The following is a 16,175-nucleotide window of genomic DNA, read 5'->3' as shown; positions in this document are numbered from 1 at the left end:
GCTATTAAACTGTGGAGTATTTCCAAGAATTAGGGTTTCCCTCATGGTCTTATAAGCCTGACGGGCCACCAGACTTTACTTCCACCAGGCTAAGCATGGTTTGTTTATTTACTATAGTTTGTTTTTTTTATACACATCAGCAGCAGTGACAGCAAAGACAGATTAAGGAGCCTGTTTGGTGACACAGTATGGTCATTATGTGAACACATAGACCAGGGGTGTCAGACTCATTTTTGTTTTGGGCCAAATCAAGATCACGAATGCTCTTAAAGGGCCGGTTGTGCCAGAATATATTGATAAAAACCTCTTCAGAAACTATTAAAATGTCAATGAATTCTTAAAATTAAATAATATTATTGAACATCTTTTCAGTCCCTCCAGGATTTTCTGATACTTTTTGCAATAAAAATCAAAGTGTTTGTGGTACTAATTTGGAAATATTTGCGATATTTGTGCTTATTTATGACGGTAAATAAGACTTTTTAGATCATGGACTATAATCTGACATCAATTAAGGCTGAGGCAACTGTTTAGTACAAGTAAAAACGTTTTTGACCATTTTTGGAAAGAAAATCAGCAATAAACTCCCAATTATTAGCACAAAAAAGTGCTAATAATTTGTTGACAATAATTGTCAAGAAACTAGAGGTACTGATTGATATAATTTGGCAGTAAATAGATAAAAACTGCATTGATTTGATTGAAAACATAATATTCAAGCACACATTGTGTTTAGTCTAGAATCTAGAGGGCCACATAAAAATCTATGGTGGGCTGGATTTGGCCCACGGGCCTCAAGTTTGAGACGTGTAACAGAGAGACTCAGGTCAGGTGTCTTTTTTCCATAACCACTGCCTCTCTGTGCAACAATACACAGTAACAACTCCAGCAAATAAACTGACAACTCACGGATAAAAGATCAAACATTTTTGGACATTTTAACTAAGACGAAACAACAGTAGTGCAAAAAAATTTATATTGAGTTTAATTGTATTTTTCTAATATTTGCCTTTTTTTAAGACTTTTCAGTTGGTGTTTAGGCATTGTTAATATTGCCTTCCAATAACGCATAACTAATTAGTCATATTTTCAAATTTCCTGTGAACTTTCAACATCTTTAACTCAAAAACACAGTGGGTTGCTGGGTGACTGCTGTGGAAAACCCTGAAGAGCAATATATTACTCTTTCATATCTATTAGGATTGTTTTTCCCAAGAAAGTGAAAGGATACAAAAGCTCCTATGATAAAGATGGGACTGAAAATGTGTTTCTGGAAGGTGAACAGAGCCAAGCCCATGTACGAGAAGATGAAATTCTCAGCCAGGAAGTGAAGAACTTCAAAGAGCTGTGAATGAAAAACTATTTTAGTGTTTTGCCTTAGAAATAATAAACGGCACAAAGAGCTTTAAACAACTGCACTGTATGTTCAGGGTGACTGCCACTGAAACAGACCGACAAGGGTCAGGCTGCATACTGATCTAAATGTGTCACACTGCATGGTGTTTACATGCTAATCTGCAAGACCGAGTCCACTCTGGGAAACAGAGCAGTCATGTCAGGACGGATGTCCCCAGACAGCCCCGATTAAGGTCACACGGGGCTGATCGTGGTGCCATCTGGAACCATCACCCTGACGGATTATGGCGGAAGTTATAGAGGGTTCAAAATTAAGGGGGCTGCTTGATGGAGGCCCCCCTGGCTCGATATTACCTGCTTGGTGCGTTTTGTAGACTCCTCAGAGAGGTTGTTGCATGTGTAGTGAGCCTGGGTGATGCCACAGAACAGCACGGCCACAACACCTGTTGGAGAACAACACCCACACACAGGTGTTACAGCGAACGCCACCAACATGCTGCATCACACAGGCAAGCTGGCGGATTTCAAGCAACCGGCGGGACAATTTATCACAAAGATAAATCAACAAGTTCTTTCACTGCATCTCTGGCAGATTATTTGTCTCTGCAGTATTATTGTTCTTTAAACCTTAACTTGCAATGTTAGGGCATTGTTAGATTTTTATTTTAGTGCTGAAATACCTCATGATTATCTAGCAGATGAAGGCACCGTCTTGTTAAAATGCAAGGAAAATCAACCATTATTTTTCTTTAGATGATAAAACTTCTTGTAAAAACAGGAAAACATGATTTTATGCTTGTCCGGTTTTACCCTACAGTAATCTACGGAAGCTGAGCGTGGACAATTTCCACATATGCTTTTTCCCAATGTTTTGTTTTTTTCCAACATGACGAGAAAACAATCGGGGAAAAAGCATATGCAGAAATCGTCCACGCTCAGTTTCTGTGATAAACACAAATTGTGCTCTCAGATACTTTTTCATGTGAATATACAAAAATTAGAAGAATGTCCAATTTGTTTATTTAGACGGTTTAGATGCCTAATGATGCTTCGTTTGACATCTAAACCAGACCCTGTGTGACAACATGACAAGTTCAATTTCAAACCCTCATTTTCTCCAATATGCTTATCCAGAATTGTCCAAAATGTCCAAATCAAGTTCCAATCATTTTTAGGAAATCTCTTCATGGCATACACTTGAATATAACTAAATCAAGACGGCTCACCGGTGAAGCCGCAGGCCTCGGCCAGCAGGAAGGTGCTCCAGGACATGAGGAAGAAGAGCGCCGTCTCCAGCAGAGGGAAGCAGTGCAGCTTGGTGAACTTGGTGACGTAGAGTCCAGTTAAAGGCCAACAAGGCTTTGCGTTTTCATGAGCCACACACAACAGAAACAACATGACTCGGGCTCTTAGCAATGGTCTAGAATACGGTTGGATTTTAAAGTGTGCGCACAGAGCAGGATATGAGAGCCGTGACGACGCCTGTGGCTGCACCCATCACAAAGGAGCCGCTGAAAATCCCCAGGAAAATTCCCACAGATTTGAAAAAGGCAGAGGCGTCAAACATGTGTGTGTTTGCACCAGCAGGCTGGTAGGCCACGATGGAGCTGAGATGTAAAAAAAAACAACACACAATTCATACCTAGTTAGTTCTGGTATGGGTCAAAATCATAACTATCAACACTCACTTTGGTAACACTGAGCTTCCATTACATTTTTACCACAAGTGTCTTTTTGAAAAATAGATTAACCATGTGGAGCATTCTAACAATCTCTTCTATAGAAACAAGTGATTCATGTTTTCCACTAGAGGGAGGTAGAGTGCCATGTGTGGAGGAGGAGCAGCGATGAAAGGAAGCAGGTTTCACAAATCGGTGTGAAATTCAACAACTTTAAAAAACGTTTTGGTTGAAACCCGTATTTCAGAAAGCATCAATATGGAACATAAACATAAATAAAATACATTGATGACATAAAAAAAAAAAGAGGTGAACTTCTACTGCAGAGTGCTTACATGTTGTGCATGAAAACAGTTTGATTTGCAAAGTAACTTGTAACCAAATCTGTTCAAATACTTTACTGGACTAGAAATAACATTATTATTTTTTTATTATATAGAGCAGATAGATGATAATATTTCCCCTAAAACAATAGCTAGGAAAACATATATAGCACAATTCTGCTCAGTTAAAAAAGGGAGTTTGGATTTTTTTGGAATGACATTTGGAGAAGTCTCCTCAATATAACACCTTATGTGTCATATCAGCAAGTTTATGGAAAAGTGAAGAAATCCTCTGTGCATTGGAAGGGGTTAGTCAGACAGGAGCCACCATTTTACTTCATGTTTTGCCATCTTAAGCAACTCAAACTGAACATGCTCAAGTCTGAGGCCATGGGTCTCTACTGGAAAATGGTGGATTGAGTTGTGTGTCACTGTGAGCATCAAGCGGAAAACTTCAAGTATCTGTTAAGTATCTAATTTTTATACAGTGGAGTGACTACTCACAACTAATCATGCAGATGAATGCAGCCCACAGCAACTCTTCTGAAAGTGAGCGTGTGCTGCACCTACTAAAGCAGCATTGCATCCAATAAACATTAACTTTTCAATGTGAGCTGAAACTTCTAAACAGTGGAAAGCTAAAAGCATAATCAGACTAATCCTGTTTTCAGAAATATCTACAAATTCACTACAATATGATATTTTTCCACTAAAGGTCAGGAACATATTTCCGACAATAGCTTCACTGAACTAATAACATGACTTACGAGGACAAGACAATGGCCACAGCATCATTCATAACGCTCTCTCCGAACAGCAGAGCGTACAGATCCCCGTCTGCATGGAGCTCGTTGAAAATCGCCAACACAGTCACTGCAAGTGCATGTCAACAATTAAGAAGAGATCCAAGCAAACAGCCACATTCACAGTTAGTTCACAGCTGGAACGCGTATTTCATTGCTCTCGAGTTGTACCTGGGTCTGTGGCGGAGATGATGGCCCCAAAGAAAAGGCAGTCAGTGTAGTAGAACTTATCAGTCAGCTGTCCGACCGCCCTCATCAGCTTCACCACGCCGTACATCAGATTCCTGGGGTTGGACAAGCAGAGGAGAGGCATTCAGTTGGAGGGGGGGAAATAGGGAAGAGTTATCTCTCTTAAGATTGATGAACATAGAGGAGAACCTCACCCAATAACAAAGCATGAAATTGCAGTGCCAAGAAAGGCGTAGGTGATGATGGAGCCAAGATTTCTGAAGAAGTGTCTCTGGAAAAGGGGGAAAAGAAATATACTAAAGACAAATCTAATTGTTTTGTGATCAAGGGTGAGAAAAAACAACATCTGTATGCTTGAGTACAGCATTGATCATGCTGATGAATAAATACGCCTTCTAGCTGAAACCTTCAGGTCAGTGACTGCCACGGCTCAGTCAGCCACACAGCTGGTTGACTGCTTTTAAAATAAACAAGCAGCGAAACACAGATGACTTCCAAATCAGCCCATCTGACTGTCCCTGCAAAGTAAACCGAAAAAAGCTGACTCAGGGATTTTTTTTTTCTTTTTTTTACAGGAAACATTCGTCTTCCTCTAGAACGGTCCCACTGATCAAATTTACTTGTTGACATTCTGATCAGTGACAACTCGGCTTAGCAATGTTGAGCTAATTTTATATAAACAAATTCACACATCAGATGCAAATCTGAGTGGCTTTGGTGTTTAAAATGCCACTTAAAATGAGCAAAAACAAAACTTATACTTGTGAGTGTGGAAAAAAAACAAGCTTTTCTAGCTGACCTGACCCTCTTCTTCCTTTTCCTGAGGACTATCATTTGACTCAGCAAATTCTAACATGAAGAAAGCAACACAAAATGTTCAAAATTCACTAAGTGGGAACCTAAAAAGATCTGCTAAACCCGTTTAGATAATAAATAATAAGGTTAGGGTAGTCATCTGATGCTAAAGAGCTAATGCAATGCTAACTAGTACTTTGTGTTGTCACTTCAGTTGTACTCACTTCTAAAACGTTTTAGAATAGTTATTTATGAACACATTATCTTGAGAGAAAAAAAACAAGATAAACATCATGTGTAAATGTAATAATATGGTTGTTTTAACGAGGGCTAACGGTGATAGCTAGTTAGTCTTCACTTTTCTTGCTTTTCTTGTCATTGTCTTTTTGAAACTGTACAATTTTATTGATAATCAAAAGTAGGTAAAGAATGCAAAATATTTGCTAGTTTCTGAAATGCTTACAAGTACGAACTAATTACGTTTAGATAAGGCAACACTGCTTAAACTGGCTACAAGCAAACCAATGATACCACCATGAATGTTCAATGAGAATTCCTGGAAAACTGGAGGCCCTCAACCAAACAGGGCTTCCAATTTGGCTGCCAATGGCCAATGTACTTGACCGTAGGAACACAGTCAAGTACAGTAACTATATGACTGCACAGAATGAAGGGAAAATGCTTGTAATGCTAACAGTAATATGCCTGGTCACTGCACACAAAAACTGGCAGATACCACTGGATTTGTCCAACTGCAACACATTGATGTTGGGTTTTATTTTCCAGAAGTGGCTACCAGTTTCCCAAGCTAATGTAACATACGATACCTTCAAGGGTTCAGCATGCACCCAATAATAATTTAAATAAGCTTATTTTAAAAACTAGCAAGCCAGGACTTGATAATAAGCACACGGTCCTATACATGGAGGAGAGGCAATTAAAGTGTTTTTTTTTTTTTAGAAAAACCAAAAGGTTTTGTTCTATCCAGTATAATACATTTGCAAGCAAGACTGATGAATTTTGTCAGTCAACCCTACGAAGTTTACCTTGTTACCCTGCCATGTGACACATGGCAGGGCAACAAGGGCAATATTGTCATATTATTTAATTTCCCTCTGGGATCAATAAAGTATTTCTGAATGTGAATTTAATGCTTTATTCCCAGTTAACCAAAGTCTGTGAATCATAAAAATTTAAATACTGCATCTTGGAAAAGAGTGGACCAGTTACCCAGTCACACACACCAAGGTTTTAAAAGGTTAAGGCTTCCAAACTGAAGCCTTAACAAAACAAAATAAATTAGACTGTTCCTACACTTCTAATGAGATGCCAAAGAAAGTGTCAGATTGACCGTAGTTTTCTCCAGCAGCTTGAATCTTACACTGTCCCATCCCATGAATAGTTCCAATGTAATAAACATTATGGACAGCTATGAAGAGGATCATAAACTTTGCTGGAAATTGACCCCATGAAAATGGTGAAAACATTTGCAACTAAAATCCAAATGACCATTCTCCAAATAAAACCCAGTCACTTTAAGAAGACAAAAGCAAAAACTGTTTCTACAGTCAGCCGTTTTTCTGAGCCAGCAAAAATGTCAAAGAGGAAACGAAAGACATCTGCTCTGGACTTCCCTTCAAAGAGACACTTATGTTGACTGTCCTCACAATCTGGCCAATGACAGGTTTTGTTTGCAAGCCATCTGTCCAGTGAAACACTGTGTCAGCAGACACTTCAGCTGGACTCTGCCTCACCTCCCGTTAATGTGTCGCTTCACTTAATCCCAGAAGCAGTCAGACCGCGCAAAATCTCACCTTCTTCAGACTGTACCCAGCATGGAAAATAATCGGAGGGAGCAAAATGTTGAAGAAAACCTCAGGGTCAAAGGTCACCTGGAGAGGGACGAAAAATTCCCAATTAATTGGTGAAATTAGCAGAATGAAGACAGCTTTTCCTTTTGCTTACCTTGCGCAGCATATCGTTCTGCTCCACATTGTGGATCTCCCTTAAGTTGATCTCCCCTTTCAGCGTGTACTCAAAGAACTTGCCACTGACATTGAGCAGCAGGGTGCTGGAAGGCCCTTCCTTCAGCGAGCAGCTCGGGGGGGTCTTGTTGTGGTAGCTGGTGGCTGGAATGCCATAACGCAGGATCACACCGACCAGCAAGCCTGATAAATCCAATCGGAACAAAGATGGAGGGTTATACGAACATTTGACACACGTGCATAGACATAACCAACTAAACCAAACAACTCCCAAGCAACCAGACTCTAGTTAAAACTGGTGACGATATGTGATCAACAACCATTGTATTAGTTACACATGCTAGTACGGGGTTGGACTCCCTTCGTTCCACATAAATTCAACAGGGTGTCAGAAACAGTCATCAGATTTTAGGCCATACTCCAAGCTAAAATCACGCAGTTCCTGCAGATTCTTTGGATGCACATCCATGATATCAATTTCCTGTTGCACCATATCACCAAGGAGCACAACTGGACTGGAGCCACTGGAATACAGTGATCCCATTGCCATATATAAGAAACTGGTTTGAGATTAGTTGAGTTTTGTCACATGGTGCAGTATCTAGCTGGAAATTGAGATGGCAACATGGTTTCAATGTGGTCGTAAACGGATGGATGTGGTCAGCAAAAATCCTCAAGAAGGCTGAGGAAGTTAAAGGGGAAGTGTTGTGTTTTCTCCAGGCACTTTGTGATATAAAATGGCACTATCGATTAGCTAGGTTACCTTCAGTTGACATAAAAGTGCTGTATATATGTAGCATAACAAAATATTATTCGACATTCTGATGTGTGACGATGGGACTTGACAAAATGTAAAGCCTCAGTTGTCGACTGTCTTTCATGACTTGTATTTTTGTGTTTTTATGATGTAAAGCACTTTGAACTGTGTTGCTGCTGAAATTGAATACAAATAAACTTGATTGCTATATCAAATATGACTTAAAAGAAATCTGACTTTGTAATTTAATGCCTTAAAATCGGACCTCTGTCTCTTTAAGAAACTCCTGCTCTTTCTGAAACTCTGCCTTCAGGATGTCATCACAGCAGTGCTCCCGTTTGTACCAGCGTTGAGATACTTCTCAACGCTCATCTGCTGAGCTCGTTTTAAGAGCTACTGCTCTTAAAACGAGCTCAGCAGATGAGCAGTTCTACTAGGCGTTTGCCAATTGCTGCTGGCTAGTCTGAAGGAGCTGAGTGGAGGAGAAGTGGGTTCTCTGTGAGGCGGAAGAACAAAGCTTCGAAACTGTAGCTTAGATGTAGACATTTAATATCACACAGAAGTGCAAATATTGCAAAATGTCTTGCAAATATTTATAAATTAGCTCCACAAAATTTGTCATTTTAATTACTAAAAGGAAAAAGTCATTAAATCCTGGAGGGATTGATCAGTGTGAAAAGATACTCACTATTATTTAATTTTAAGCAGCACTCATCAAATGCAGACATAGATATATTTATTAATATTTTAACAGCTTGTTAATATGTATCAATCCATTCTGGCACAACCTGCCCTTTAAGGACATTCTTGATATGACCCAAAATGAAAATGCATTTGACACCCTCACCCCACATCACTACACCACCAGCCTGAACAGGCAAGACAAACCTAGGTGTTGGTTACACCTTATTCTGACCCTACCGTGTGAATGTCGCTGCAGTAATTCAAACTCATGAGAATAGGTAACACTTTCTCCAATTTGTTATCTGATATTGCTGTGCCTGTGTGAGTCATAGCCACAGTTTCCCGTTCTTAGCGGACAGAAGTAGCACCCAAAGTTCAACATTTTTATTTGCATTCAGAGATAGGATTCTGAAATCCTTGCTTGTAATGATAAGGTATTTGAGCTATTGTCTTTTTAATCATCTCAGACCATTGTCTGCTGACCTCTGACATCATCAGTCGTTTTCGTCCACTCCACTGTCAATCCCTGAAGCATGTCTCATTTTTTCCCCACCACTCTCTCCAGACATGAGGGATGACTTTTTATGAAAATCCCAGACCAAGCCACTAAAGCCCCCTTTTTTCAATATTCGGAGTCCAGCTTTAACAACTTTAACTTACCTCACCTAGATCCCAAAATGCTTTGAGTTGCTGCTGTAAGCAAGCGCTGTTTAAGATCTACCTAAGAATGTGGCTGGTGAGTGTAATTCTCCATGCATTTCTTGTTTACCAGAAGACTGGATCAAGTCGCAGCAGGGCAAAGAAGGAAAAGTGAGAACAAGACAGATAGAATCTGGTGGGGAGAGTCGGAGTTCGGAGGAAAGTGATGAGCGAGGCACTTAGAGGAGCATAAATCCTGTGATGGGACAGAGTAAAACAGAGTGCTACAGGCTTGCTGATTCACTCTGCCGGTGGGTTAAATGTGAACATCACACTCACACGCTTTGGCCTAACCACACACGCACACATACGCAAGGTGGTTTCATGCAGACACAGGATCAAACCACCTGTTGTTTCGGTTTCTGGCAAAAAAAAGAAAAAAAGAAGACAAAACAAATGGAGAAAAAAAAAATTCTCGGATCACAGATAGAGGGAGTTTTAGGTGCTTTCCATAAATCTGGACAAGAAAGTACCGTAAGAACTTTTTTCGTTTAGGCTGTTCTTTATGCGGCTAATCGGTACTTTCAGCGTGCTACAGAATAATCCTTCTGTTCTTACAGAGCTTTGTTCAGGTTCACACAGAAAAGTGAAAAGGAGAAACAGCTCAAGAGAGTTATATAGGACCCCTTCTGTCAAATTTTAATTGGAGTTTGATTGATGAGTGATTAATGACCCTAATCATTAATTGATTTTAATATCCTGTCACCCCCCCCCCCCCCCACCCACCCCATTCGATATTCCTTCACCTTCTGACCTCTGTGTTTTAAAAATAATACAATTAAAGAATGAATAAACATGAGTTTTAAGAGTAATACAATAAGTGTTAAATAATTGAGAATAATTTCGGAAAACAAATTTTCAGTACAACTTAAAACATCAGCTCACAGACCTCAACCGTCCGGATGGGCTTTGGTCATCATGCTTATTGATGATCAGCTATCAGCTCTCAGGATCTGCAGCACTCCATCTGTGTGCCAGTGGCACATGTGACCACTTGTGAGCAAATTAAAGTACAGTACAATTAGAGCACAAAAAAACAATAAGTGATCATCAGTATCAAGATTAATACATAGATTGTCACCTTTCCTAGATAAGTTTAGATTTATCCATGCCATCTGTGTGTGCATGTGTTTGTGTAGGACATAAGGACTGAGGGTCAGCAGTGACCCCCTCCCCTGCCATCTGACTCTGGATGCGTGCGTGTGTATATGTGTGTGTGTGTGTGTGTGTGTGTGTGTGTGTGTGTGCGTGTTTGTGTGATTTCTCCATGTGACAACAGCCACCCTTTTATTTTTTCAAAAACTAAGCTTTGGTCTCATCTGTCCAGAGCACCTTCTTCTACATGTTTGGTAAAGCACCTGAAATAATAAAAAAAAACTATAGTATTTTTGTTTTCTACTTGTATAATTAAAAGGCGTGTGGGGGTGTGTGCGTCCAGGCGCAATAGTAAACACATACCTCTACAGAAAGCTTTTTTTATATATATCCAAACGTTCCTGCCACTTGTTTAAGATGAGTACAAACAACAAGTTGATGATAATTAAGTGATGTTCACTTGAACTTTTTTTTTTTTTTTTTTTAAGTCTAATGTCTTATTTTACAGTGAGGAAGGCCGGAGTCTAGCTTTAGCAGATGGCTGAAGGCATCTGATCCACGCTTCAAACTCAGTACCCGTTTGCTTTACGGAAAAACTTTGGTAAAGTTAAATTTAGTGGGCTAAAGAAAGTCAGACGGTTCGTTCTCCGATGTGAGAAATTCCTTGAGGTAGTCAAGTTTCTTGTTTGATCAGATCTTGTTAGTCGGTATGATTACTAATTAACGGTTGATTCTTTTGTGTCTCGATGCAATGTAATCATTCAATTCACAATTGAAGTTTTATTATCGGGATTCTGCATAATAAGTATTTCATAGTATATTTCACTGATTCCTTTCATTCAGTCTAAGTTCCCTTTAAAGGAGAAATGACCTTTCAGAGAAATATAATTTTGATTGCTTTGAGTATAATGATATTTTACTTAATCTGACTGATATGATCTTCTTTAGTGCATACTGATGCTTCGCATTGATCATTTATAAGCTTATCAATTACAAGAGGTGTTGTACGGTCTGTTAGAGAACATTAGTGAACAGCATCATTAGGACCAAGGAACAAAAGCTGCAGATAATTTTTAAGGTAACAAAACAATTCACCATTTTGTGAGCAACTCTTGGAGCATGGTTGTGTAGTGAGTATGTTTAATTTTTATTTTTAGGTAAAGTGTACCAATAGCAAACTTAGTCAATGTTATTATAAGTTATTATAAGCTAGCTGTCAGAAGATGTAAGTAAGTCTCGGTTAGAGGGAGTATTTAAGAAAAAACACAAATTCACTGATTAAATTGTTGGTTGATAGCCAACATATATTTGAATTTGTGCAACAAACACCAAAAGAAAAAAAACTATATCAAACTGAATGGCCATTCAGTTTGATAAATATTTACACATTCAATAAATCAATAGAAATCCAAGGGGACACATTAAAACATCAAATCTAAATAAATAATATGAATTATATTAACTATTTTAATACAGACTGATGGTTCACATTGATCATTTAAAAGTTTTAGTAATGAAAATTTTCAACTGTAGGGAAAGCTGAAAGATACATATAAGTATCCTCACTGAGGCCTGTTTTGTCCCTGTCAGATATTCTTCAGAAATAAATTTACAGATGAGGAACTTTTACTAACATGTTTCACACTAGCAAGTGTTACAGAAAAAAAGAGTTTCCAATGTATTTAAACCAAGATTTACTATTTTGGAGAAAATATGAAGCAGTGGGAAGATCAGTGTTGATTCAACAGCGAGAAAAAAAACTGAACAAAATCATTCACAATGATGCCAGGACAAATTCTGGAAAAGTCTGGACAAATTCTTTGACTGCGGAAAGATAAAAGTTAAATTTGAGCAGCCAGTTTACTGTCTGTCACATGTTCTTCAGAAGTACGTGTACAAATGAACATTTACTGAAATGTTTCACACTAGCTAGTGTTACAGAAAAAAAAAAAATCTATAAGAGTTTAAAATTTAAGTGATGAAGGAAATCACAAACTCATAGTCAGCACCGACTAATCGTGCTACCATAAAATAAAGCAGTAAAACAGTTAAAACTCTAGGTTTTCTGTAGAGGTATGTGTTTACTATTGCGCCTGGACGCACACACCCCCACACGCCTTTTGAATTATGCAAGTAGAAAACAAAAATACTATAGTTTTTTTTATTTTATTTCAGGTGCTTTACCAAACATGTAGAAGAAGGTGCTCTGGTCAGATGAGACCAAAGCTTAGTTTTTGAAAAAATAAAAGGGTGGCTGTTGTCACATGGAGAAATCACACAAACACGCACACACACCCACACACACACACACACATATACACACGCACGCATCCAGAGTCAGATGGCAGGGGAGGGGGTCACTGCTGACCCTCAGTCCTTATGTCCTACACAAACACATGCACACACAGATGGCATGGATAAATCTAAACTTATCTAGGAAAGGTGACAATCTATGTATTAATCTTGATACTGATGATCACTTATTGTTTTTTTGTGCTCTAATTGTACTGTACTTTAATTTGCTCACAAGTGGTCACATGTGCCACTGGCACACAGATGGAGTGCTGCAGATCCTGAGAGCTGATAGCTGATCATCAATAAGCATGATGACCAAAGCCCATCCAGAAGGTTGAGGTCTGCGAGCTGATGTTTTAAGTTGTACTGAAAATTTGTTTTCCGAAATTATTCTCAATTATTTAACACTTATTGTATTACTCTTAAAACTCATAATGTTTATTCATTCTTTAATTGTATTATTTTTAAAACACAGAGGTCAGAAGGTGAAGGAATATCGGATGGGGTTTGGGGGGGGGGGGGGGGTGACAGGATGGGGGGAGGGGTATCATGTGACCGGAAATTAAAATCAATTAATGATTAGGGTCATTAATCACTCATCAATCAAACTCCAATTAAAATTTGACAGAAGGGGTCCTATATAACTCTCTCTAGCTCAGCTTGTGCACATCGTTTCTGCATTTCCCAAAACAAAAACTCCAGTGTTTAAATGTAGCATTATTTCAGCGTTATATAGTGGCAGTTTTCTGTTTTGGATTGTCTGCTTCGCTAACATGTCCCACTGGGGCACACGGTTCAGGGTCGAAAAGAAGCAATGATTAAATTAAAAGGAAAAAAACAAAACAAATCAAAGTCTGCCCTTTTTCCCCCCCCCTCACTGGTTAATAAGTGACATTTGTAGCACCGACTGGACTGCCTAAGTTTTGCAGCAAAATGTGTGGCCAACATGCAGTACAGGTTTATATGGTTCTTCATACAGCTTGACCCGACAATAACCGAGGCACAGATTTGTGACCAATAATCAGAAGAACGTTGGTTTCATTTCTGAAATGAACTGAACTGATTTTTGTTTGCAAAAAAATGGGAACAAAAACACAAGAATTCTCAGAGTATCACTTTGTCTATTTGAGTACCCATTAGAAATAATAAAAAAAAACCATTCATGTCTTAGTGAAACAGCATTTCACAGAGATCAGTATAAATCAGTACAAATATTATTACACAGATCAAATCACTATCCTGACAGCTGAAGTCATTTAGCTTGCTGTTATTCTTTGCTTTAAAGGAGAAGTATTGCATGGATGTAAAATCAACTTCTTTTTTTTTATTCCCTCATCAAAAACATATGCGGAAGTGTGGCCTTTATTCTTTCATGCATGTTTGAGAAATCCTTTGCTCTCCATGGCAACCATTCAGCTGTGGAAATCTCCTGGTTGGACCAAGCTCCGCCTTTGAGGCGCAGCTCCTCCCTGGAGCTGTAGTTTCCAAGCTTCAGAGCTTCCTCCTCACAGAGCAGCCTTCCCCGCAACTCCGCCACTCAGCTCCTTCAGACTAGCCAGCAGCAATCAGCAAACACCTAGTGGAACTGTGCATTAGATGAGCTCATTATAGGAGCTACTTCTCAGTGAAACGCTGGTAAAAACGATATTAAAGGGCCGATAGAGCAATTGTTGTGATGACTTCCTGAAGGTGGAGTTTCAGAAAGAGCAGGAGTTTTTAAAGAGACAGAGGCCCAATTTCGATTTGTTAAATTACGAAGTAAAATTTCATATTTAATATAGTTACTTGATTGTGCTATAAAATTATTCTATGTGGCTGAAAAAAGCATAATACTGTCACTTTAAGCTACCAAATTTACACAGCTCATCAGCAGCCATTGTCCGGTCGCCCCTACCAACAAAGTGATAGAAAACCTCCAGCTTAAAGAACATCACTGTTGTACAACGTCATCCACCACATCCATTAAGCTGATACAGAATCAGAGAGCTCCTTCAGTGATGTATCCCTTCATCCTAGATGCACAAAGGAACATTAAAGCAGCTGTTATAAACTGCATGACCACTAGATTTCATTCCTAACAAAGTCAACACGTGTTTACATCACTGCTGTTATTTGAAATGAGGAAAAACTGTACAACTAACATTCCAGCTTATTTTGGCACATCTCTGTTTCATGAACTTTTGGTCCCCCCTACTTCTTGCAAATGGTGAACAAATATGCATAAACATTTTGGACATTTTTTAAACGATTCTACTCAGTTGCACACGTTTTAAAAAATAAATAAAAACAACATTATAGTATTTTTATGCTTTTAGTTTGGCTTTACTAAATCAGGTGCTATTCTTGCTTTCTGTTTTTATATTTTTATCTTCATGTGGATCTACATGCTTCGAGCTGCTTGTCACTTTGCTGCCGGTACGCCTGAATTTCTCCACAATAAACTTGCATTTAGTATTTGGTACACAAAACTTTTGACAGATTGCTTTGAAGAGTACATTTGATTAGAATCCATTTAAGGCTGGTTTTACACTCACTAAGTGCATTTGGTGCATTTCCTTTCATAGTAATGGATGTAACATGAGACAAAAACACAGGTCTCCGTAATCTAATTCAGAGCAGCGTCAAGGCACAAACGGACCAAGTGAATGGTCAGCTTCCTCAAACAACACGGGAGGCTCCAGAACTGTCGCACAAGTCAGGATGTACAAGAGCTACATCAGTGGGAAATGTGCATCTACACTGCAGAAGTTAGGATTTAAAATCGCCCTTATACCAGGTTAAAGAAATTTTAAAACTACAAGCGATACGACTGCTAGCTAGCTACCTGAGATGCTGCGTCCATTTGTTGAGAGAGAACAGCATGACATCGACTAGAGCAGCACAAATCATGACTGTAAAACACCATCTAGGAGGAAAACCTTTGGACAGACGGACATTCCTGTGAAGAGTTATAAGCTCTGAAACTCATTAAAATCTGGTTTTTAAAAGAACATAATTGATGTTGAAAATGTTCAATTCCATGCTCTATGAGATAGAGAGATGAACCTGAACTGTACTCATTTTAGATCAGGAGTGTCAAACTCATTTTCATTTTGGGCCACATCAAAAATATGAATGTTCTTAAAGGGCCGTTCTTTAAGAACATTCGACATCGGTGTGTTAAAATTTCTTCAAATTTTAACACGAATTTGAAGAAAAATCTGTGTTAAAAATCAGAAAAAAGTGTGGGAATCTGTAGATTTTGTGTGAATTTTGTGTGAACTTTTGAGTGAGTTTTGCAAATTTGTTAAAAAACTTGAGGGACTTATTGATGTAATCTTAAGTCTAGAGGGCCACATAAAAAGCTACTGTGGGCCATATTTGGCCCCCGGGCCTTGAGTTTGACACGTGTTTTAAATATTGTAATTTTGGTCAAGTTGTTTTGAAGACATTGTTTTATGTTTCTTTCTGATCATTCTTGGTTATACCTGTTATTCTTCATTTTCCATTTAAATGAACTGTTAAGGGTCATTCAA

The 16,175-nt window shown here is 38.7% G+C and overlaps 1 protein-coding gene across 2 annotated transcripts in view; it reads right to left on the bottom strand.

Annotated features, from left to right (window-relative positions):
• The window catches only part of slc9a7 (solute carrier family 9 member A7), a 36,127-nt gene that overhangs the window by 17,906 nt on the left and 2,046 nt on the right, over positions 1 to 16,175 (bottom strand). For both annotated transcript variants that reach the window (XM_023340225.1, XM_005804421.3), the window contains exons 2-10: positions 7,111 to 7,313; positions 6,960 to 7,037; positions 4,545 to 4,621; positions 4,333 to 4,445; positions 4,126 to 4,231; positions 2,822 to 2,963; positions 2,583 to 2,688; positions 1,711 to 1,799; positions 1,232 to 1,345 (exon numbers count right to left, since the gene is read on the bottom strand). In XM_023340225.1, the coding sequence (XP_023195993.1) occupies positions 1,232 to 1,345; positions 1,711 to 1,799; positions 2,583 to 2,688; positions 2,822 to 2,963; positions 4,126 to 4,231; positions 4,333 to 4,445; positions 4,545 to 4,621; positions 6,960 to 7,037; positions 7,111 to 7,313 (1,028 nt within the window). The remainder of the gene's footprint in view (positions 1 to 1,231; positions 1,346 to 1,710; positions 1,800 to 2,582; positions 2,689 to 2,821; positions 2,964 to 4,125; positions 4,232 to 4,332; positions 4,446 to 4,544; positions 4,622 to 6,959; positions 7,038 to 7,110; positions 7,314 to 16,175) is intronic.

This window comes from Xiphophorus maculatus, chromosome 9 (genome assembly GCF_002775205.1).
Source record: "Xiphophorus maculatus strain JP 163 A chromosome 9, X_maculatus-5.0-male, whole genome shotgun sequence".
Classification (NCBI taxonomy): domain Eukaryota; kingdom Metazoa; phylum Chordata; class Actinopteri; order Cyprinodontiformes; family Poeciliidae; genus Xiphophorus; species Xiphophorus maculatus.
This window is presented reverse-complemented; position numbering and strand designations above follow the sequence as displayed.